Source organism: Chlorocebus sabaeus, chromosome 10 (assembly GCF_047675955.1).
Source record: "Chlorocebus sabaeus isolate Y175 chromosome 10, mChlSab1.0.hap1, whole genome shotgun sequence".
NCBI classification, from domain to species: domain Eukaryota; kingdom Metazoa; phylum Chordata; class Mammalia; order Primates; family Cercopithecidae; genus Chlorocebus; species Chlorocebus sabaeus.
In genome coordinates this window covers 123,770,636-123,793,489 of record NC_132913.1, presented here as the reverse complement: position 1 = coordinate 123,793,489, position 22,854 = coordinate 123,770,636, and the positions used below count along the sequence as shown (strand labels likewise).

The 22,854-nt window shown below is 46.6% G+C and overlaps 1 protein-coding gene across 1 annotated transcript in view; it reads left to right on the top strand.

The window, feature by feature from the left end:
• Nucleotides 1–8,063: 8,063 nt before the first annotated feature.
• The window catches only part of ASB18 (ankyrin repeat and SOCS box containing 18), a 71,907-nt gene continuing 57,116 nt past the window's right edge, over nt 8,064–22,854 (top strand). Inside the window, exon 1 of the mRNA XM_007966754.3 lies at nt 8,064–8,324. Coding sequence (XP_007964945.3) covers nt 8,120–8,324 — 205 coding nt within the window. The 5' untranslated portion in view covers nt 8,064–8,119. The remainder of the gene's footprint in view (nt 8,325–22,854) is intronic.

Genomic DNA, 22,854 nt, shown 5'->3' with positions numbered 1-22,854 from the left:
GGCCATCTTCAAGGCTGCCCACCACAGATGGGTTGGATCACGATTATGTGTGCCTGTGGCCAAGTATTTTCAGGCCCAAAGAGAAGAGGACAGACATTAATCCTATGGAAATTTTATTTTTCTGTAACAGAGGTGTGGAAATTTTTAAAAAATTAGCAAGAGTGATGGCCAGGGAGCTTCACCACTAGGGCAGGGTATTCCATTCCTGTTTCTTGTGTGTTTCATTTTTTAATCTATACCATCCTGAATGGCAGGCGCTGTGCGCCTTTCTGAAGCATGCATGACTGCCCCCCAGGTGCCCACCACAGCCCTCCTCACCTGGCTCACTGCTGCCAGCAGCTGAGTGTGACATGAGATGCTGAGGTTCTGGGCACACTGTGGGGCTCAGGGGTCCTTTCTGAACCTGCCAATGAGGCAAGATCTGCCCCACTCTCACCCCAGGGCCCCAGCCTGCATTTCTGTCTACTCACACCCTTGGCCAGCTGGTCTACCCTTCCTCAAGCCTGCCCACCCTGTTGATGCCAGAAATGTCTTAAACTTTTTGTCACAGGGATGCACTTTGTCCTAATTTTAATCACTGATACAGATTTTCTCCATTTTTCTCATTTTCCTTTATTTCAAAGATGATGTGAGATGGAGGTAGGGGATTAAATTTGAAAGCACATGCTGTCTCAAATTATTCTTCATCCTTTAAGTGACTTTACACTGTCCTGCTTTGATCTATTAGGATGATTTTAACCTCTAATTATCAGAGGGCAGACTTTTCACCTTACATCATTGTGCTTGACTGATGATCCTCTTACCCCCAATGACAGTGTCAGTCGAGAAAAAATGACGAGACAAGTTCCAATCACTTTAGGAGGTTTGTTTGCCAAAATTAAGAACACATGCCCATGACACAGCCTCAGGACGTCCTGACGACACGTGCCTAAGGTGGTCGGGGCACAGCTTGGTTTTATACATTTTAGGGGGACATGAGACATCAATCAGTATATGTAAGAAGTACATTGGTTCCATCCAGAAAGACAGGGACAACTTGAAGCAGGGAGGGGTCTTCCAAGCCACAGATAGATAAAGAGACAAATGGCTGCATTCTTTTGAGTTTCTGATAAGCCTTTCCAAAGGAGGCCATCAGAATATGCATCTAGCTCAGTGAGCAGAGGGATGGCTTAGAATAGAATGGGAGGCAGGTTTGTCCTGAGCAGTTCCCAGCTTAGTAAGTTGGGGTCCCAAGATTTTCCTTTCATAGCAGAGATTCACATAATTAGTTAAATAACTCTTTAAAAGCCATGACCCTTGTGGTCTAGTCTCAAATAAGCATCTTGATTAGGAAAACACCATCCAGCAACCAAGAGATTATATCAAAGTAATGGCCTTTCTTTCTTTATCCAATTCCCACCTACTCTCAGGCCTCTTTATGTTGAAGTCTCCTGGTCCCTGCCTTAGCCCTTGCCCCTCTTCTCTTCCCTCCCACCCCCTCTACATTTTTTCTCACAAAACTACATATCAAGAAACCAAAATAACCGACAGGAAGTGTATTAGTCCGTTCTTGCACTGCTACAAAGAAATACCTGAGGCCAGGCGCGGTGGCTCAAGCCTGTAATCCCAGCACTTTGGGAGGCCAAGACGGGCAGATCACGAGGTCAGGAGATCGAGACCATCCTGGCTAACACGGTGAAACGCCGTCTCTACTAAAACATACAAAAAAAAACTAGCCGGGCGAGGTGGCGGGCGCCTGTAGTCCCAGCTACGTGGGAGGCTAAGGCAGGAGAATGGCATGAACCTGGGAGATGGAGCTTGCAGTGAGCTGAGATCCGGCCACTGCACTCTAGCCTGGGTGACAAAGCGAGACTCCGTCTCAAAAAAAAAAAAGAAATACCTGAAACTGAGTAATTTATAAAGAAAAGGGGTTTAATTGGCTCTTGGTTCCACAGGCTGTACAGGAAGCATGGCTGGGGAGGCTTCAGGGAATTTACCGTCATGGCCAAAGGTGAAGGGGAAACAGGCACATCTTACATGGCAGGAGCAGGAGGAAGATATAGAAGGGGGAAGTGCTACACACTTTTAAACAACCAGATCTCATGAGAACTCAGTAGCACGAGAACAGCAAGGGGAAAATCCACTCCCATGATCCAGTCACCTCCCCCCAGGCCTCTCCTCCAACACTGGAGATTACAATTCAATGTGAGGTTTGGGCAGGGACACAGATCTAATCCATATCATTCCACCCCAGCCCTTCCCAGATCTCATGTCCTTCTCATTGCAAAATACAATCATTCCTTCTCAATAGTCCTCCAAGTCTTAATTCATTTCATCATTAACTCAAAAGTCCACAGTCCAAAGTCTCATCTGAGACAAGGTAAATGCCTTCTACCTATGAGCCTATAAAACCAAAAACAAGTTAGTTACTTCCAAGATACAATGCGGGTACAGGCATTGGGTAAATATACTCATTTCAAACGGGAGGAATTAACCAAAAGAGAGGGGCTACAGTCCCCGTGCAAGTCTGAAACCCAGCAAGGCAGTCATAAATCTTAAAACTCCAAAATAATCTCCTTTGATTGCATGTCTCACATCCAGGTCACACTGATACAAGAGGTGGGCTCCTAAGGCCTTGGGCAGCTCCGCCCTTGTGGCTCTGCAGGGTGGAGAGTGCCTGCACCCAGGGTGGAGGCAGCCATGACTGCCCTCAAGTGCTGGCACTGAATGCCTGCCACTTTTCCAGGTGCATGGTGCAAGCTGTTGGTGGGTCTACCATACCGGGGTCTGGAGGATGGTGGCCCTCTTCTCACAGCTCCTCTAGGCAGTGCCCCAGTGGGGACCCTGTGTAGGGGCTCCAACCCCACATTTACCCTCCATGTTGCCTTAGTAGAGGTTCTCCGTAAGGGCTCCACCCCTGCAGCAGACTTCTGCCTGGACATTTAGGCATTTTCATACATCCTCTGAAGTGTAGGTGGAGGCTCCCAAGCCTCAACTCTTGCCCTCTGTGCACTTGCAGGCTTAACACCACATGGAAGTCACCAAAGCGTCTGGCTTGAACCCTCTGGAGCAGAGGCCTGAGACACACCTGGGGCCCTTTTAACCACAGCTAGAGCTAGAGTGGCTGGGACACAGGGAGCAGTGTCCTGAGATTGCACAGGGCAGCAGGGCCCTGGGTCTGGCCCATGAAACCACTCTTCCCAAATCCAAACCATATCAGGAAGGAAGAGGAAGAATCTGACTAGGAGGTGGAAGAACTGGGCACAGAACAAGAGGCAGGACCACACAACACCGGGATGCACAGCCAGGCTGTGTGTTTGCATCTTAACCCTGCCATTTAATAGCCATGTGGCCTCAGCAGTAGCTCCCCACTCAGTTTCCTCATCTCTCAAGTGATAATAACTTCAGTACCATTGAGAGGAGAAAACAAGTTATATTTGCAACACCTTTAGAAAGTGTGTGGCACGTATTGTGAATTATATAATCAACATACACATCAAGAAGTACCTGGCATTAACCAGGGTTCAAAAAGTGTTTACTGAATGAAAATCATTTGTGTGTTATTTGGGCTTTGATGATTATATTGGTAGGAAATACCCATATCTCCAATTGTATAACTCCATCCTTGCATCATCACAAATCATGCCCCAATAGAGAAAAAAAAATTTCAAGAATTGTCAATGACTTTCTTCACGTCTAGTCTATGCCCACATCCCATTGCATTGTTTCCAGCCTCTGAAGGCACAGGGGAAATGAAAGTGGCCCCTGCTCTCTCATTGCACAAAGAACCACCTCAAGTTCAAGTACCAAGATTGCACTACAAAGTGGCTACTGCAACCTGGTGGGTTGACGGATGAGCCTAGCCCCACACAGAATGGAAAATACATTCACACAAACATCTCAGTCAAACCTGTCAAGACAGAAAAGCTAGAAAAGACTAATTGAAAAGGAATTCAAATTGGGCATGGTGGCTCACACCTGTAATCCCAGCACTTTGAGAGACTGAAGCGTGAGGGTCGCTTGGGCCCAGGAGTTTGAAACCAGCCTGAAACCAGCCTGGGCAACATAGTGAGACCCTCTCTCTGCTAAAAAGAATTTAAAAATTAGCCTGGCATGGTGGCACACACCTCTAGTCCTAGCTACTCGGGAGGCTGAGGTGGGAGGATTAGATTGAGCCCAGGAGGTAAAGGCTGCAGTGAGCAGTGATTGTACCACTGCACTCCAGCCTGGGCAATAGAGCGAGACTCTGTCAAAAAAAAGTAATCTTTAGCAAAATTAAAAAGCTTCTGACCACAAAGAGAAACATCTATGTCACTGGAGCTGAGAATTAGGAGAAATAAAAATAAGACAGTGGGAATCAAAGACAGGAGAGAGGATGATGCAAGATGATGGAAGCCTCTGTCCTGGGAGCAAAGCCCCAGCTGACCCAGAGTGGGAAGGGCCCAGCAGCTGGATCTGGAGGTGAGGAAACACCCAACAGCACTCAGGGGACCAGAGGATGAAGGAGCTGCTCTCCACGCTCTCAGGGAAAAGCAAGGACATTTCAAGCCCAAAGAAGAAATGAATCTCAGTAGTGAATCCATAGACAGGGCTACGTCTCAGTCACTTTGAGTGAGTCTAGATGGGCACAGGGCTTGTCCCTCACTCTGAGGTCACAGGAGGGTCTGAGGACTTGGGACTGTTCATTTCTCCCAGACCATGACCTTCCTTTGGCAATGGACTTAGTGCTGGGACTAAATTAGACCCCAGTTTTATCAACTAATTTATTAGGCTTTGTTATTTTGCTGCAAATTTGTTCAAAACCAAAAGTATTGATGGAGGAGAAAATCACAAGCCTGGCAGTCCTGACCTCTTTGGATGCAGAGCCACATGACATTAAAAATTCCAGACAATATTTATGCTTCTCTATAAGATACGTGTTATTAGTCCTCATCTAAACACATTTGTAAACATAACTTGATGTAAGTTACATACAATATGTCACTGAAAATACATAAATTACGGTACCCTCCAATGATTATTTAAAAATTAAAATAGAACAATAAAGCGACCTTTATCTGATGCAGAGAAAGCCAGGATCTGTCTGTCACTGATTGCTGAAATATATTCTACACCTTTCAAGGACAATCGCTGAAGGAGAAAGTCAAACAGATATTTCCTAGAAGTTAAAAGGGGAAATATTTGTGCTGGGTTCCTTTCTCCTCAAATGATGGTTTAGGCTGCGGGGGACTGGGGTGGGGAGCGGTTGACATTAGATAATCACAAAAAGAAAGAAATAGAGACTAGAAGATTTCATGCTGAAATAAAGAAATTCATGTTGCCTTAAATATAATTTGTGTTAGTTACATTTCAATTCCTAATTTATACATAGCAGGGTTGATAAAGAATTGCATTATAACGAAATTAGCTGGAATAATTAGCATAGTGTATGTGCCACTGATTAAACACCCAGCAGATAGCTTGGTAATTAAGATCAGTGAGTGTCGTATTTTGAGGCTTTGTCATCTTATTATCTGCCTAACAAGTGCTTCATCTTTACCTCCCTTCTGATTTGAAGTTTGATAGCAGTCTCTAATAATTCTCGTTTTGTTTCTTTAAATTGCCTTGCCCCAGTGCTGATCATTTTCCTATGGTCACTACCCCCCATTTCATTGTACCTACACAAATGTACCAGTGCTAGATTTCTCCCTACATGTAAGATATTTGATGCTGCAAAGTATTCGTGCTTGGAAATTTAAGCTCAAAAATCTCCTTCAAAACCCCCAGTTCTTGGGCCAAAGAAAGAAGCCGAGACCAATTATACTCTGCAGTTCGGTCAAGCCTCTGAACAGCAGGCAGATGTTCGGAGTTCGTATTTCCCTTCTGGGCAGAGTCCATTACCAGAGATTCCAAGGATGTCTCCATCGGGGTCCATTTGTCAGGGTCTGTGACACTAAAAGGCAGTCACTCCAGTGGCACTGGCTGCTGCTCATTCATGAGCCCAACCTGTGGTGCCATTGCTCCTCCACTCAGGGAGTCTGGAGTTGGCTGTTGTCATTAAAAAATCCATTGGGGTTTTATCATAGAAGGCAGGGCATTACTATTATCAAAGAATAGAAGGCTTGGGAGGATCAACTCAAGTTCCTCACCGGCTGAGCCATTCCCCCTGCACCTCCTTAGACTAAAACCAGGACATTTCCATGATTGAGAGGCAGAGTAAATACACTAGCTGTATCAATCAAGAATGCCTTCCGCTGTACGTAACAGAAAACACACAGAAAGTGCTTACGGCATAAAGACAAGAGGTCTGGTGGCTGGGGTTCCAGAGCTGGGGCAGGGGTTCAGAAATGCCATCCCCTGTCTCTCCCCCACTTTCCGTCCCACTCTCCTTTGTGTGATAATCCTTCATTTCATATCTGTTGCTTCCCGGCTGTGATGTGGCTGCTGCACCTCCAGATATCATGTCCATGTTTAAGGAAACAAGAACAGGAAAGAGGGATGCCATCCACTTCTGTCCTTCTTGATCAGGAAAGCAGATAACTTCCCAGACTCACCCCAGCAGCCCATGCCTGCTACCGCCAGCCAGAATTGGGTTGCAAGGGAGACTGGACATTGAGTAGCAGGCAAAGGAGACTGCGACTGACACTACCGACCTAAATCAACGTGACTCATCCCCAGGGACTGCGCACAGTGCCCCCACCAAGAAAGCCAGGCCTTGTTGGGCAGGTGGAGGGAGAGTGGATGTTGGGCAGGAACTACAGTGCCTGGCACCTCAAGTGCCGATGGAACAGAAGCTGGAAAATCACACAAAGGAGTTGAAAGGAGGAAGAGGGTATATTAGTCAGTGTTCTCCAGAGAAACAGAACCAACACTATGTAGGGAGAGACAGAGAATTTCTCTTCAAGAATTGGCTCATACTATTGTGCAGTCTTGACAAATCCATCATCAGCAGGGTGGGCTGACAGGCTGGAGACCCAGGGAAGACCTGAGGTTGAGACCAAAGGCTGTCTGCCGCCAGAATTCCTTCTTGCTCAGGGAAGGTCAGTCTTTGGTTCTAATCAGACCTTCGGCTGACTGATTGAGGCCCACGCCACATTAGGGAGGGCCATTGGCCTCACTCCAAGTCTGCTGGTTCAAGAAATTCTAATCTGATCCTAAAAATAATCTGATCCTAAAAACACCTTCATAGAAACATCTAGACTAGCGTTGGGCCAAGTCTCTGGGCACTGTGGTCCCGGCCAAATTGAGACATAAAATTAAGCACAGGGGAGGAGAAAGTGGGGAATGGAAAAGGTGGCAAGATGTGAGGCAAGGCGACGGAGGCCCTGTAAGCTCCACGGCCTTCACGGGGCCTTCAGAGACCACAGTACACTTGGCGTCAGCAGGGAAGCTGCAGGAACAGCTGTGCTTATGCACAAGCTGTCATGCAGAGACCCAAGCACACTGAAGACACAGGTCAAGGAGAGAAAGCCCCACCTCTGCCCCTAGGAGTGCACAGAAACCCACCTGAGGGCTCTGCACTTCCACAATCATGGAATTATAGACTTTGAGCCAAGTTTACCAGCCTTGAGGCATGGGGAGGTCGCAGGTAATATTTAGGTTACTTTTTTCTCACTTCTGTGATGCTTTTGTCTTCCTGAGATCAGCCAGTCCTTCTCTGAATTTGGAAAGCAAAGATTCCATTCTATTCTATGCAGTTTGAGGCATGTCCAATTTACAGGTGACTAGACGCTCCTTTTAGAGGAAGTAAAGGAACACAAGGGGTAGAATATTAGAAAATATTCTTTTCTGCAGAACTGAGGTCCAAGCCCAGTGCCAGGAAGAGGTTTTCAAAGTTTCAGGAGAGAGCCTCACTTTTGATAAAAGAAGACATTATTCAACAATACCCATGAAAGCTCTATTTGAAAATATTGTCTCTCCTTCTTGCACCATTCACAAACATGTCTGCTGCCCCCATCTCTATAATAATCCTTCGCTGAGGCCTCTGGAAACATTACTTCACACCTCCCTGCTGGCAGGTGGCCCTCCCCAGGGACTGTAAGAGGAGCCAGGGTGCTGCTACTTATAGCAGCCCCCACGCCACTCTTGCGGACAGCTGCTGACTTTGGAGTCACTTTAGAGGAAGAAAAGAAGGGCTGGTCACTGCACAAACGACACAACAATGTCCAACTCGGATTACCTTCCCGACTACCCACTCAACTCAGATTTAGTGAAGAGATTAAAGTCTGCCCTGGATGCCAAAGATGAGGAGAGAGTGGGGGATTTAATCTGCACTGAAGTCACGCCTGTGGACGCCGTGATAGAACTGGCCAATGACGACTGGATGAAAGACCCCTCGGCTCAGCTGCCCCCCGGCATGCTGCTAGGTAACCAGAACGAGCCTGCTGCATCTGGGACTTTATTACTAAGTTACGCTGATGGGTGGGCAGATCCTGGAGGTAGAGGGGCAAATGTTTGGAAAAAGCAAATGATATGTACTCGGATATCTGACTCTCGTACATACGTGCATACACGCGTACTGCATAGACTGTGTACATGCGTGTGCTACATAAGCAACAAGTGCAAGATAACACAAAAAAACTAACCCTTGGTGCCATAATCCACCACAGTGGCTGCTCTGTGGCTCCATTGTTTTCCAAGCTTGTCCATTTGCATGTGTAAATTTCATCCACTGATAACCATATCATACACATAATTGTGTGTTCTGCTCCCCTGAGATCTAAAAAATCTAAAGTATCTTCTATGTTGCCAGTCTTCCTAATTTCAATCCCCTATTGAAACACTTAAACCAAATGCCTACAAAAATATAATATTTGGTTACCTTTTTGCTTCTATAAATAATGCTGTAACGAGCATCTTTATTAGGATTCATATGGCTTTTTTCTTATTTGGGATTATATCCTTACCATAAATTCCTAGGAGCCGTATAACTGCAACAAGAACATAACATTTTTTCAAAGTGTATTGTTTCTAAATTGGTTCCCAATTGTTTTCCGCAAGGGTTTCTATTCCCTCTGACAGTGAGGTGATGTGTTTTGCCACAGCCTCACCATGGAGCATCGCTGGTAATGAATGTTTGTATTAAATTGCCATTTAATAAGCATACACTGGTAATTCTTCACTGCCTGCACCCATCCTTTCTTTGCAGGTCTGGACGAAGTCTTGTCCACAGGATTTTTTCTTTGTAGGCCTCATCAGGTGTAAGACTTGTCTATTTGGGTCTTGGGCAGGAACTCTCCATCTCTTTGAATCATTTTTATCATTTTGTAGGACTTCTTTATGTAGCATAGAAATCATCCCCTTGTTGTGCTTCCTGAAAGTGTTTTCCTGCCCTGTGATTTACTTTTAGTTGTATTGTGCTGTTTCCCAGCTTGTCAGATTAGGGGACGAGGTTAGTCTTGGACCCTAAGGGACGCTGAGGGCTCCTCTTCACCCCCATTCTCCCTTCCAACCTAGGTGCACACATCCACACACATATGCACAACATGCAGGAGGAACACGGATGGGACATGCGTGAGAGGTGCTGCTAGGGAATGGAGTTTTCAGGGTGCTGAGGTGCTGAGGTCTGAGATTGGAACTTCCGAGGGGGTCCGCCCACCCCCTTGGTTTGGGTCTACTTCCTGGGCTGCCTTGCAACGGGGACTTAAGCAAGCCGCTTTAGTAAGGAACCTTCTCTTGCTTCCTCTTCACCTTGGTTTTCCTAACATCTGGCAGAGGTCAGGAGCCATGATCCAAAATTTGGTACCTTCCATCTCTCTAGATGATTGCCCTGGGGGGATGTGGTTAGGGAAGGCCATCATCACAAGCAGTGATTGGACCGGGAGTGCTGAGCTGTACATCTTGCATTTGCCCTCAAGGCCCACCGTACCCAAGCAGCCCCCGAGGCTGATCTCTGCAAACTGCGACAGTCCCACTTGCCCTCTGGCTCCTTTTGGGTGCCACTAATGAAAGGAGCTGGGGGAAAGCGAGGGCAGGGTAAGTGCTTCCCCGGCCCTCCTTGCCAGATCACTGCTGGGTTTAGCACCTCCTTCTGCGGAAGGCTCGGCTTCTTCCCAGCAGCTCCTGCCCCTCCTGCGCCATCAGGTACACGGTTAGGGATGGCCACCCACTGTGGCTGCTGCCCCCTGTAGGTGGTCTCCTGTAGCTCCTGTAACCTTGCCTGCCTTCAGCATGCCCTGAGCTCATGCCATCTGCTTTCTGCTGGGATCCCGACTGCAGCAAGCGTCCTCTCAACAGCTCTTCCTTCATAAACCTGTCCCAGCCGGTTGAAGATTTGTGTATTGGGAATCTTGAACCTAAATATCCTTTCTTTTCACATTACTAATTGTCCTGCAAAATCTTTACTGTGTGTCTCATTTTACCAAACACTTGAAACTGTGAAAATGGTGATAGGAAAGTTACATTCCTTCCACAATGAATCCATTAAGTTATAAATTACATACTGATATGGTTTGGCTGTGTCCCCACCCAAATCGCATCTTGGATTATAGCTCGCATAATTCCCACGTGTTGTGGGAGGGACCCAGTGGGAGATAATTGAATCATGGGGGCTGTTTTCCCCATACTATTCTTGTGGTAGTGAATAAGTCTCACAAGATCTGAAGGTTTTATAAGGGGCTTCCCCTTTCGCTTGGTTCTCCTTATCTCTTGCCTGCCACCATGTAAAACGTGACTTTGTTCTTCTCTCGCCTTCTGCCATGGTTGTGAGGCCTCTCCAGCCATGTGGAACTGTGAGTCTGTTAAACCTCTTTGTCTTTATAAATTACCCAGTCTCTGGTATGTCTTTGTCAGCAGCATGAAAACGGACTGATACACATACACATGTACTTTTTCCTACCTAATGATTCAGCAGTGCAGGAACAATTTGATACTGATGACATGTTTAAAGTGCTTGGGTCTCTCCAGGTTGCTTCAATTCAGGATGATGGTATGCTAAATGATTAAACAGGTGATCCTAGGGCACGCCTTATCAGTGACTTTATCACAGAGAAAGCAGGCTGGACTTCAGGATGAGGGTGCAGGGAGTGATACAGTCAGACGTTCATTTGGGGTATGCCACTCTGGCTAACATGGGAAACTAGGATTTGAAGGAGGCAGAGAAAGGCTAGGAAGAAGATGAATCTAGCTGGGAGTTCATTCAAGGCAGTTGCCCACGTGAGAAATGGCAAGAGTCTAAGCCAAGGCAGAGGAGGACACAAAGGCAAAGTGACAAAGATGAGAGGAAGGGGGCCCAGGTTCTTGCCTAAGCTCTCCCATGACCTGTGTGACCTTGAACATGTCAGACCACTTCTTTGAACCTTAATTTCCTCATTTTCAAAAATGGAATTGGTCTGGATCATCTCTAAGCATCTTTACAAATATTTGGGAGGCTCGATGGGAAGGCTGTGGTGATGAGAAGAGGATAGGGCCACCGGCTAAGATAGAAACAAGAGGGATCTGGGATTATGATGATTTATTGAACGTCTACTCCACTGAGCTGTGTAACCTCAGGAAAGTCACTTTCTCTCTCCAGACCAACGTCTCCACTTATTAACGAGGGTATGAGATTAGATCACTGCTTCCCACATAGAGACCCACAAGCTTCCTGAGAAAAGCTCCATGGTGGGATGAGCTTGGGAACTGCTTTCTGCTGGGTCCTCCCCTCAGAGATTGCCACGATGACATATCAAAGACTTGGAGGAGTTTTACCACAAAGGGACTTAAGGATTGCAATTGCATTTGGCGCGGTTTCTCATCTCACCCCAGAACCTCACTTTCATGTCTGCTGACAACCCGTAGAATTGGTGATTTGCAGAGGCTCTTGGGGAACCGCTGCTGGCTTGGATCATCCAGGTTCCCTCCTTCTCCATGCTTCCCTGAAGCCATAATCCCAAAGACTCACTGTCGCAGCCTAAAATGGGCATAGGCTCCTTTTTCCTGTGGGAACAAATGTTCTCTTTCTCAAGGCAAGGGAAAGTTTGGGGGGACCATCCTTCACGGGAGAAAGAGCTGTTTGGATTATAAGCTACATGTAGGGTCTTTACAATTTTTGAACAGTGGTCAAAACTCATCGCAATGACCTTGAAATGCAGCACATATTGGGAATAGACCCTGTCAAGCATCTAAATCCCCGAGAGGAAGAATGTGAAAAGGAAGGAATGATAACACAGGAAAACGGGGCTGGGCCAAGAGAGGGGGCAGAGCTAGGGATGCCCACCCGGACCAGGAGAAGGCAAGGGTCAAGGCTCATGTTGGCAAAAGTACCTGGGGGAAAGAAGAGGGAAGAGGTTTCTATCCCAAGGACAACCCCAGTAGACAGAAGAACTCTGAGTTTTGTTCAAAAAATGACAATGTGAAAAAATAAGAAAAAGAAAAGTAACCATTCTTTCTGCATGTTAACATGATCACTTGAGGACGTTGCCTCTTGCACTGCAATCACCATGCTCATTGGCCTGTAAACTCATTACTTCCACCAAATAGAACAGAAAGAAACAGAATATATTTTGATGCATCCATGTCAACATCACCACAAAAAAAAAAAAAAAAAAAAAAAAAGGCATAGAGAAAAAGTGGTATCCAATGGTGGAAAGAACTTTTTCTGGAGAAGTCCCTCAGGTGAACATGTGCCCCCACCTTGGTGCAGGCAGAAGTCAAAGGAACTGAAAATTTTAGCCCTAGTAGACGTTGAGACAAAGCACAGAACATACCCTGAGGCAGGCATTAGGCAGGAGAATGGCCATCAATCCGAGTTCTCTTAAAGAGGCGACTGGCCTGTGTCCTTGTGAAGACACCTGCTCTCCTGCAACGATGGACCTGGGACGCCCAACATCCTGCTGGGCTCACTGAGGCTAAGCCCCCCCAACTCTCTACAGTCAGCCTCCCCATCCCAACAGGATCCTCCCAGCCAGGGCTGCACCTCCTCTGCTCACCTTTGCCATCTCATCCTTCCAGATCCCAAGCAGGGGAGGTCACCTCCATTGGAAGGCCATCCCTGAGCTCTGGGACAGAAATCTTGCATCCTCCCTCCATGAAAGCATAATGCTTTTAGTCTCCATCCATTACTGAAATGCGTGGCCTTGCTAGGCTGGTTTTCATATACCGACTGGACAATTCAAACCCAAGTGCAACCTTCTCCAGAGCAAGAACCTCACCTAACACTCGATTATATCCAGAGCCTAGCACGGGGTTTTAGCCCTGAGAGAAAGCTTGGACTCTGGGTGCAGTGATTGGCATGGAGGAGCCAAGCTCCTTTGCTCACCTTCAGCTGGGTGGGCACAGACTGCATTTCCACAGACACTATCGGGATTTGTGTTTCTGCAGAGAAATATTTAATTCTACTTTCTGCTAAAGCCAAGTCTCTATTGTTTAATATTAGTAACAAGTGCATTATTTGTGCTTGCCTCTTTTCAATACCAATTGGCTCAGTAGCTGCAGAGAACACAGAGAGGGAGAAAGGACGGCTGGGGGAGGGGCAGTGAGACCCATCTCGCCCCCCAAATGCATCAACTGTACAATTTGGTAACTAGTGTAATCAAACGACTTAAGAAACAACTGATTACTAATTGCTATTATTAAGGATGTCAGCATTCCATGATTTTGCTGCTGATATATTATATACAAGTCAAGATGCTACTTGAATTCTTGATTGAAATAGAAAAATAGAGGCATTATGTTGTGTTTGGGGTAATGGTATTTAAGCATCCAGAGGAAAGTTAAAGAAATACTAATTGAGTTTTTATTAAGAGATCTCACCAGCCGCATGTATAGGTGGGGGATGAGTGCGGGTAAACACACCACGGACATGTGCACACAGGTGAAAATGGGGTCCATTTGCAGAATTAGACTTCTCATCTAAGGCTTGATGCGGGGCGAACCATGACACATGGGCCATATCCCCTGCTCCTTTAAGTCAGACATCCTTCCTTATGCCTGGAGAATAACATCACTCAGGACAAACCAAATGGTTGACTCTAAGTTAAATGAGCACAGCTCCTGCCTTGGAGGAATCATTTTCCAACGCAATGACAAGAGCGTACCCATTGATGGTGGTGCCGAGACGTGGTGTAATGGGAAGGGCAAGGGACTGAGAGGAAGGGGACCCAGGTTCTTGCCTCAGCTCTCCCATGACCTGTGTGACCTTGAACATGTCAGACCACCTCTTTGAACCTTAATTTCTTCATTTTCAAAAATGGATCGGTCTGGATCATCTCTAAGCATCTTTACCAATCGGACTAACTCAGGTTCTAAGACGAATGGCTTGTGTTTGTGGAGGGGATGAACAAAGCCTCCCGACCCCCACTGCCTTCCCAGGAGTGATGGATTCTAACGGGCTTGTGTGGGCCACACCCCGCCTTGGAAGGAAGGGCTCCAGTGGTGAGGTTCAGGTCAAGAGGCAGTGAGGATACCAGCTGGAAGGTGCGTAGGAAGCTGGTTTACGAACTCATATGCACAGATTAAGCAGCGGCTTGGCTCAAGGCTTAGGAAGAATAAGTCCCCAAATCAGGGCATGTTCAAACTGAAACTGGTCCTACACAGAGGCAAAGAAGGAGGAGTTGGCAATGCATCAAGGACCTGCTGTTCCCTGGAGAACAGGTGAGATCATCTCCAAGAGCTCTCACCTTTCCACTCCTCCAGCTGAGGAAAATGAGGCTTGGAGAAGTTGCATGACACACCTTGGGTTCCACAGTCGGCGATATAAACCCAGTGCCCTTTCCTGTGCTCCACGGCGCCTGTAGTTCATCCCACAGCTACGTTCTACAGACGGGGACACTGCTGCTCACCTGTGTTGCTAGTCGACAGCCAGTTAGGAGCCGAGTGGGAGCAGGTATGCTTCCTGACTTGTAGTCAGGGACTCTTGCTGCCTTCCCACCCAGAGACATTTTACAGGAAGGTCCCTGAAAAAACTTCCCAGTGAAGCTGTCTACAGCCCTTTAATCTGACATGATGCACACATATGCATGTGTACACATGCGCACACAGTCATGCACACATGCACACACACAGTCATGCACACATGCGCACACACAGTCATGCACACATGCACACACACACAATCTCAGTAGATGGAGTCCCTGGTTTCAAATCTTTGAACAAAAATAATCCAAAAAATCACAGGCAAGTGAGTGGGGTGCTAGGCTGGAGAATAAAAACAGAAATGGGAAGCGAGAGGTCACCCACGGCAGGGCAGGCAGGAGGAGAAGCGTTCTGCTGTCTTGACTGCTCACCCCACCAGAGAGTGTGGGGGCAGGGAGACCCTGCTCGAAGCAAAATGAAATTAAACCTTTCTAAGTACTTATAAATCAGCACCTAATGACACTATCCCACCACCAGCCTGAGCATTGCTCTTATTACTTTGATTCACAAGCCAGGAAAAGATCCGGAATTATGCACAAATTATTGTCCCATCTTCTTAATTAACGCTGATTGCAAAATTCTTGCTAAAGTCCTTGCTAACAGACTCAATTATGCGCTGCCTGAATTGATTCACCCAGATCAAGTGGAATTTATTAGAAATACACTTTCCTACAATAACATCAGATTATCTTTGAATATAGTTAAATTATTTAGGAATAAAATGGCTGCAGCAGCAGCCCTCTCTTTAGATACAGAAAAACATCTCCCACCACCTAGAATTAAAATGTTTCTTTGCTTTCTATGAGACACACACCCTAGGCTCTTTTTTTTCCCCCAGAAGCAGGTTGAATCACACTGTGATGAGATGAGATGCATGCCTTAGAGCTAATGGTCCGGCTTCAAAGGCATATGGGCAAGAAAAAAAATCCTACAGGGTCGCGTCTCAGCTCCCCCCAAGTACGAACCGTCACTGCCCGTGGAACACAGTGAAATTGCAATTAGACTAAATCAGGATATTTTCAGAATCAAAATTGAGAAACGGGCTAATAAAGAAATAATGTATGCTGATGACATACATCTATTAGCATCACTCCCAAGCACACTGGAGAGTTTGGAAAGAACAAAAAGAAATGAGAATAATAGCGAAGAGGCTTTTCTACCTTTCCAAGATGACGACAGTTTCCTGCCACAAGTGCTCGGCTTGAGAAATAAACATTCCGAAGGAACTAATTGGAAATGGCAGGCATGCTCTCTATAGCCTGATTCCAGCTTCCCATGCAATGCCCCACTATCTTTTAATGCCAGCCTCTGCACCTGGAGATTGGACAGGGACTAGGTTTGTCTTATTTGACACATCCTGCACATAGTAGGTACCTAATAAATATTTATGGGCTGAGCATGATGGTTCATGCCTGTAACCCTAGCACTTTGGGAGGCTGAGGTGGGCGAATCTCTTGAGCCCGGGAGTTTGAGACCAGGCTGAGCAACATGGCAAGACCCTATCTCTACAAAAAATACAACAATTAGCCGGGCGTGATGGCACACACCTACAGTCCCAGTTACTTGGGGGACTGAGGCAGGAGGATCACTTAAGCTGGAAGGTGCTGCGGTGAACCGGGATCATGCCACTGCACTCCAACCTGGTGACAGTGAAAGTCAGTCTCCAAAAAACAAATGAATACATAGAAGTTAAAAATAAATAAAAAATAAATATTAATGCGCCAAATAGCACAGGGAGAACACAGTAGAAATCCTCTGGCTCCACCCTCGAAAGAGGAGCATGTTCCTGGGAGACTGTGACCCAAAGGAAGGAAGCCCAAATAAAGGGAGGCCAGCAGCAAACGTAGTGCCCCCAAGGCATGGCACGCGGGACAGGGAAGTGGGACCCAGCTGGGACTTGGGTGCGTAAGTCAGAGAAGAGAGGAAGCCCCAGGCAAAGAGATTGGGACGATATTGTTTGAGGCCACAAATTCTAGGCACAGGTGTTTACACTTACTTGGAAAGGCCATGAGGAGCCATTCAGCAAAGGAATGAGGTCATCTTAATTTGTAAAGAAAACACCTGATTCTTTCACCTAGTTAAAGAGAAGATAGAGGAGAAAGGACAGGTGCCAGGAGATGCCACCAGCTGCCAGCTATCCCCTCACAACCACCCTCCTCTTCTGCTTTACCAGCAAAATCCTGTGGCATGCAACGTGCCCACCTGAAGAAAGAAACACCACTGTGTTAGTCCGTTCTCACATTGCAATAAAGAAATACCAGGCCAGGCGCAGTGGCTCACACCTCTAATCCCAGGACTTTAAGAGACTGAGGTGGAGGGATCACCTGAGGTCAGGAGTTCAAGACCAGCCTGGCCAACATGGTGAAACCCTGTTTCTACAAAAAATACAAAAATTAGCCACACGTGGTGGTGTGCGCCCGTAATTTCAGCTACTCAAGAGGCTGAGGCAGGAGAATCGCTTGAACCTGGGAGGCGGAGGTTGCAGTGAGCCAAGATCGCCCCACTGTACTCCAGCCTGGGCGACAGAATGAGACTCCATCTCAAAGGAAAAAAAAAAGAAATACCAGAGGTTTAATTGGCTCACAGTTCTGCAGGCTGTATAGGAAGCATAGCGGCTTCGGCTTCTGGGGAGACTTCAGGAAACTTTCAATCATGGCGGAAGGCAAATGGGAAGCAGGCAGCTTACAGGGCAGGAGCAGGAGCAGGAGCAGGAGAAAGAGCGGGGTGGGGAGTGCTACACACTTTTAAACAACCAGATCTCACAAGAACTCACTCACTATCTTGAGAACAGCACCAAGGGAATGGCACTAAACCATTCCTGAGAACTCGGCCCCCATGATCCCATCACCTCCGACCAGGCCCCACCTCCCGCATTGGGAATGACAATTCGCCTGAGATCTGGGCGGGGACACAAACCCAAACCGTATCACCCACTTCCCTTGAAGCTAGGGCTGGTCTTGTTCCCATCAGCAATGGGCTTAACAGCAGACGGAGGAGGACAGAAGACAGAGCCGGCAAATTTGAAAACATCAATAGAAAAATATTTGATCTGAAGAAGAGAAAGTAAAATGATGGGAAATTAAATGAACAGGGTCTGTGGGACAAGATAAAAGGTTTAACATACACAACTGGAGTCCAAGAAAGAGAAGAACAATAACAGGATGGAAAAAACGATTAAAGAAATAACTACCAAGCGTTTCCCAAATTTAGTGGTAAAAAACATAAGCTTATAGATCCAAGAAGTTCAGCCAACTAGAAGAAGGGCAGAGTTGGCAGAAGGGAGTCAGCTGTGTGGGCTCGCATGCCTGGGTGCTCAATTCCTGTTGCTGAGTCAAGTTTACTCTGAGAATAAAGAGCACGTTCCATGGGAGTGAAGGGGTGAAACATGTGCAGAGAGAAGGGTGCAATCAGTTCAATATATGGAGATGCATCATGTAACTCTTCTTCCCACAAACCTGCCATGCTCTGTACTGCCTACAGCAAAGGCTGGCCTGTGGGCTGGCTGCCTGTTTTTATGAATAAAGTTTTATTGGAACTCAGCCACCTTCTTCATTTGCATATTCTTTATGGCTGCTTTCATATGAGTGTGGCAGAATTGAGCAGTTGCCACAGAGACCACATGACCTGCAAAATGTAAAATATTTACTGTCTGGCACTTTATGGAAAAAGTTTGGTGACTCCTGTCCAACAGCACACAGTTTAAATTTTATAACAGGCATCCAAAGGCCTAAAGATGTACCCTGAGCTAACTCAGCGCTGCCGTTAGTTCTCTCCCGGCTTCTCTGCCATTCTCTCCCGGCATCCCTGCTGTTCTCTCCCCACATCCCTGCACCCACCCAAAGGCTGATTCGTCACAGGGCTACTCTGAATGTGGTGGGAGGCAGGAGTCACTGTGGCAAGTGTTTGACCGAAATTGACAGTAAATGTTTAGACGTGTTTACAGCAATTTAACACATTAACGTAACATCTATGAGTTTGATTTGCAGACTTGTCATTACCTACTGTTTTTCAGTTTTATTTTTGCCAGTAACTAATTTCATTGTACTTTGAAAGAGAATCAGACCAGGTGAAGTGGCTCAGGCCAGTAATCCCAGCACTTTGGGAGGCTGAGGTGGGAGGATCGCTTGAGGCCAGGAGTTAGAGACCAGCCTGGGCAACATAGTGAGACCCCATCTCCCACCACAAAAAATAATAATAATAATAAATTAACCAGCAAGTGGCTATAGTCTCAGCTACTCAGGAGACTGAGGTGGAAGGATCACTTGCGCCCAGGAGTTCAGGTTACAGTGAGCTATGACTGTGCCACTGCACTCTAGTCTAGGCAAGAGAGTGAGATGCTGTCCTTAAAAAATAAAAACAAAAATAAAGACTGAGCCCCTTGAACAAGAATCAAACTGCAACAAATTAGAATCAGAAAAGAAAAGAAAATTCATGGTCCCTCACCTCAGGTGCTTAAGAAACTCTGGTCCAAGCCACATCTCCACAACACCTCAGTCCCCAGTCCGTTCCTGGCCTTTGCACAGCCACCTCCTCTGCTGCTTCCTGTCCTCTTGTGTGCCAGCAACACACCCACCATCCTCCCAGTGGCTCGTGAGCTCAGGGGTCAGCGTTGGATGCTGACCAGAGTTTGTTTCACAGGAAACTTCATAGGATTAACACCTAGAAAGCCAGGCTGACAAGGGCAGTGGGGATCCTTGACACCGACTAACCATGCCTTGGCTGACCCCAGGGGCAGCTCTGGAACAGAGATGACCTGTCACAGTTTTCCCTGCTTGGGGCCAAAATGGCAGGACAGCTCTAGCTGCACCTGGATCCATCACTGGATCTGGCCACGCTGGGAGGAGCGTTCCTGGGTGAGGCAGCTCTGCAGCTGAGGCAAACCGTGGAGGAGCTAACAGCTGGGGTGGCAAGTCCTCCCTACAGATGGGGCCTGGGGGGCTCATCTCTGTGTCCACCAAAGGATCTAGGCCCCTCCTCTCCTCTCAGTCCTGAATCACAGGCCTGCTGTCTGTGGCGGCTTCATTTCCTGCTTAGGTGCCCGTTGGCCTGACCCCTCCGTGTCATCAAAGGGCTGGCTGCCTTCCTGACTGCACCTGTGTCCCCATGCACCATAGCATGGTGGCTAGTGACACCCACCTCTTGCTCAGGCCAGAACATAGGGTACAGCTCCCCACAGCAATAGATCAAGAGGAGGAAACAGACATCTGGGGGAGGAAATGCACCTTCCGTGTTCTGCACCTCCCTCTCGCTTTGCTCAGATGCCACATTAGGGGAAAGCGGGCCCTTTCCCTAGCCCATCACTCTGATCCCTTATTTGCGGCATCCCCATCTTAACACCTGTACCTCCATACAGCAGTGATCTGATTCCACCGCTAATCCCCATCTTAACACCTGTACCTCCATACAGCAGTGATCTGATTCCACCGTTAGTTAATGGTGGCCGTCTGCCCTCCCACTCAATTCAACACTCCTTAAAGGCAAGGATTTCTACTTTTTTTGTGTGTGAGACAGAGTCTCGCTCTGTTGCCAAGGCTGGAGTGCAGTGGCACGATCTCAGCTCACTGCAGCCTCTGCCTCCCGGGTTCAAGCAATTCTCCTGTCTCAGCCTCCCGAGTAGCTGGGACTAGAGGCGCACACCACCACGCTCGGCTGATTTTTGTACTTTTAGTAGAGACAGGGGTTTACCATGTTGGTCAGCCTGGTCTGGAACTCCTGACCTCAGGTGATTCACCTGCCTCAGCCTCCCAAAGTGCTGGGATTACAGGCGTGAGCCACCACGCCCGGCCAGATTTCTATTTATTTCTGTAAGCTTCTAGTACCTGAAAAATGCTCTCTACATGTAAACTCCGAATAGAACATTTCCAAACTGAACAGAAATTTACCCTCCCACCTGCCAACTGGGAGAGCATTAGTGTCACTGAACTGTTCAAAAATTTGACTTTTAAAAAATCTTTCACAATAGGCAAAAAGATCTCTTGTCATTTTTAACTTGCATTTTAAGTTAGTCAAACTGAACATGATTAGCGGTCCTGTGGTTTAGCGTCACTTAGAGTTCTTATCATTTTTTTTTTGGAAGTTTAAAGTTCTAATTTTGGAATTTAACTCCATCAGACAAAGCGGGCCTCACTTTGCTGTATGCAGCGTCGACCAAATTGTCTCCCAGACCACCCTGCTCCACTGCAGGATAGGTAAACTTCTTGTTTCTAGAAGGGATATAAAGGATCGCAGGGCAGAACAATCAGACCAAACCAACATCAAGAGAGAAGTATTTTGCTCTCTGTGTGAGATTCATAAAAAACAATCAGTCTGAACATGCAATTTGTCTCAAGAGGCAGGAGCTGCAATTTTATCATGTAATTAAATCCCCACGCCAGTTGTAAAGAAACTTCGTCACCTTTATCAGGGAGAGCTTCAATGATACGCGTTCCAGCAACGTCCCCAGGGTCTATAAATGTCCTTCCAGGGCTATTTACTCATAGTTGTGCACGCTGAGGATTGGGCCGCTGTGTTCTGCACTCATCCACAGCGGATACACAGCGTTCAAGGGCACCTTTGTTTCTGAGCTTCCAAAAAAGCCTTCCTGGGCTGCCAGTGAAAGCAGCACTTGACCTTTGGATAAGATCACATTAATAATGAGAAGCGACTGTTGTTCTGCATTATCTGCACTGGGCTTGGTAGCAATGACGGGAAAATAAGTTAGTGAGGTGGTTTCGAAACTCCCTTATTGTGTTCCTCCACTTGATGGAAATGAGATTTCTTAATAATGTGAAATCAGCACAGACAATTTAAGTCATTATTAATAGATGCACTTGATCTGAGGAAGTAAAATGTTTTAATGTTTTGTTAAATGAGGTGTGCTGTGCTAACATTGTTATTCAGAGAGGAGGTTGAGATACTTTAACATTTTTGATATTAATGTCTGTGTGACTAACTCTGGTGGATGGATGTGTCCTGGAACTCTTAAAAGTAGAACTTTATATACCTGCCCAGCTTCTCATTTTTAATTTTTTTTTAATTCTGCAGGGAGTGGGGTGAAAGAAAGGTGGCTTTAGACATCAAAACAGGAAGAATAAAGACCAGAAAAGGGTGAGAAAGTAACCCCACTGGAAGGTCTGGGGCTGCTGCACCAGTTTGTAGTGAAGTTACTATCCCAGAGTCCAATCAGACTTAGTACATGGCCATTTACAGAAACCCTTCAGGTAAAAAAGGGGAGAAGGAAATTGACCAGGTCAACAATGTGCACTGGCATATTTAAGAAAGAGTGCACGGAATCTCACAATGTCCACAAGGGTAATGACCTTCTGCCCCTGTCTGTCCACTTGACGTTTCCAGAAGGAAGCCAGACATTTGCCAATGACCTAGGAAAGAATCTGAACATTTGCCCTTCCCCAAGAACAGAAGAAAATGGCAGGGTGTCCCGCAGCCTTGAAAACTCTACCTCTTGGCTTGAAGGCATGGAAAGTTGTGACTGTGGAGAAAGAGCGTGACCCTGCCACAAAGCCCACCAGCCCCAGGTTTCAGCCTCAGCTGGATTAATCCTTGGAGGCTTCTGGGGAAAAGAAAATCACTAGTCAACTCAATGGCAGAAAGCAAAGATCCCAATGTCACGTGAAAATAATAATCACCATTCAAACGCTACCATTTGGATACCCATTATAATTTCAAGGTGGATTTTACCTTTTTCATCTCATTTGATCCAGAGGCAAAAACTCCCTCTCATTAGCTACCTACACTATAGGACTCAGTTATAAAGAACTAGTGTTTGTGTCTCCTGCAGACGAAACATTATGCTTATTATTTAAGCCTCCAAAATATTCTTTGCAAAATTATATTTAAATCCAGTTGACTTACCTGGCAAATACTAGAGAAATTCAGTCTGTTCACTCAGTTAGCCAGACACAAGCCGGGCCTCCTCTCCTGCTTGGATTCTTGCCTTCCTTTTCCTAAATTCACTTCATGGTCTGCAACAAAAGACCACAGCAATTACATTTGTTTAGTATTCTGCCACGGTCCACCCACACAAATGAGCTTCCTCATCAACTAAGTACACCATTTGAAAAACTA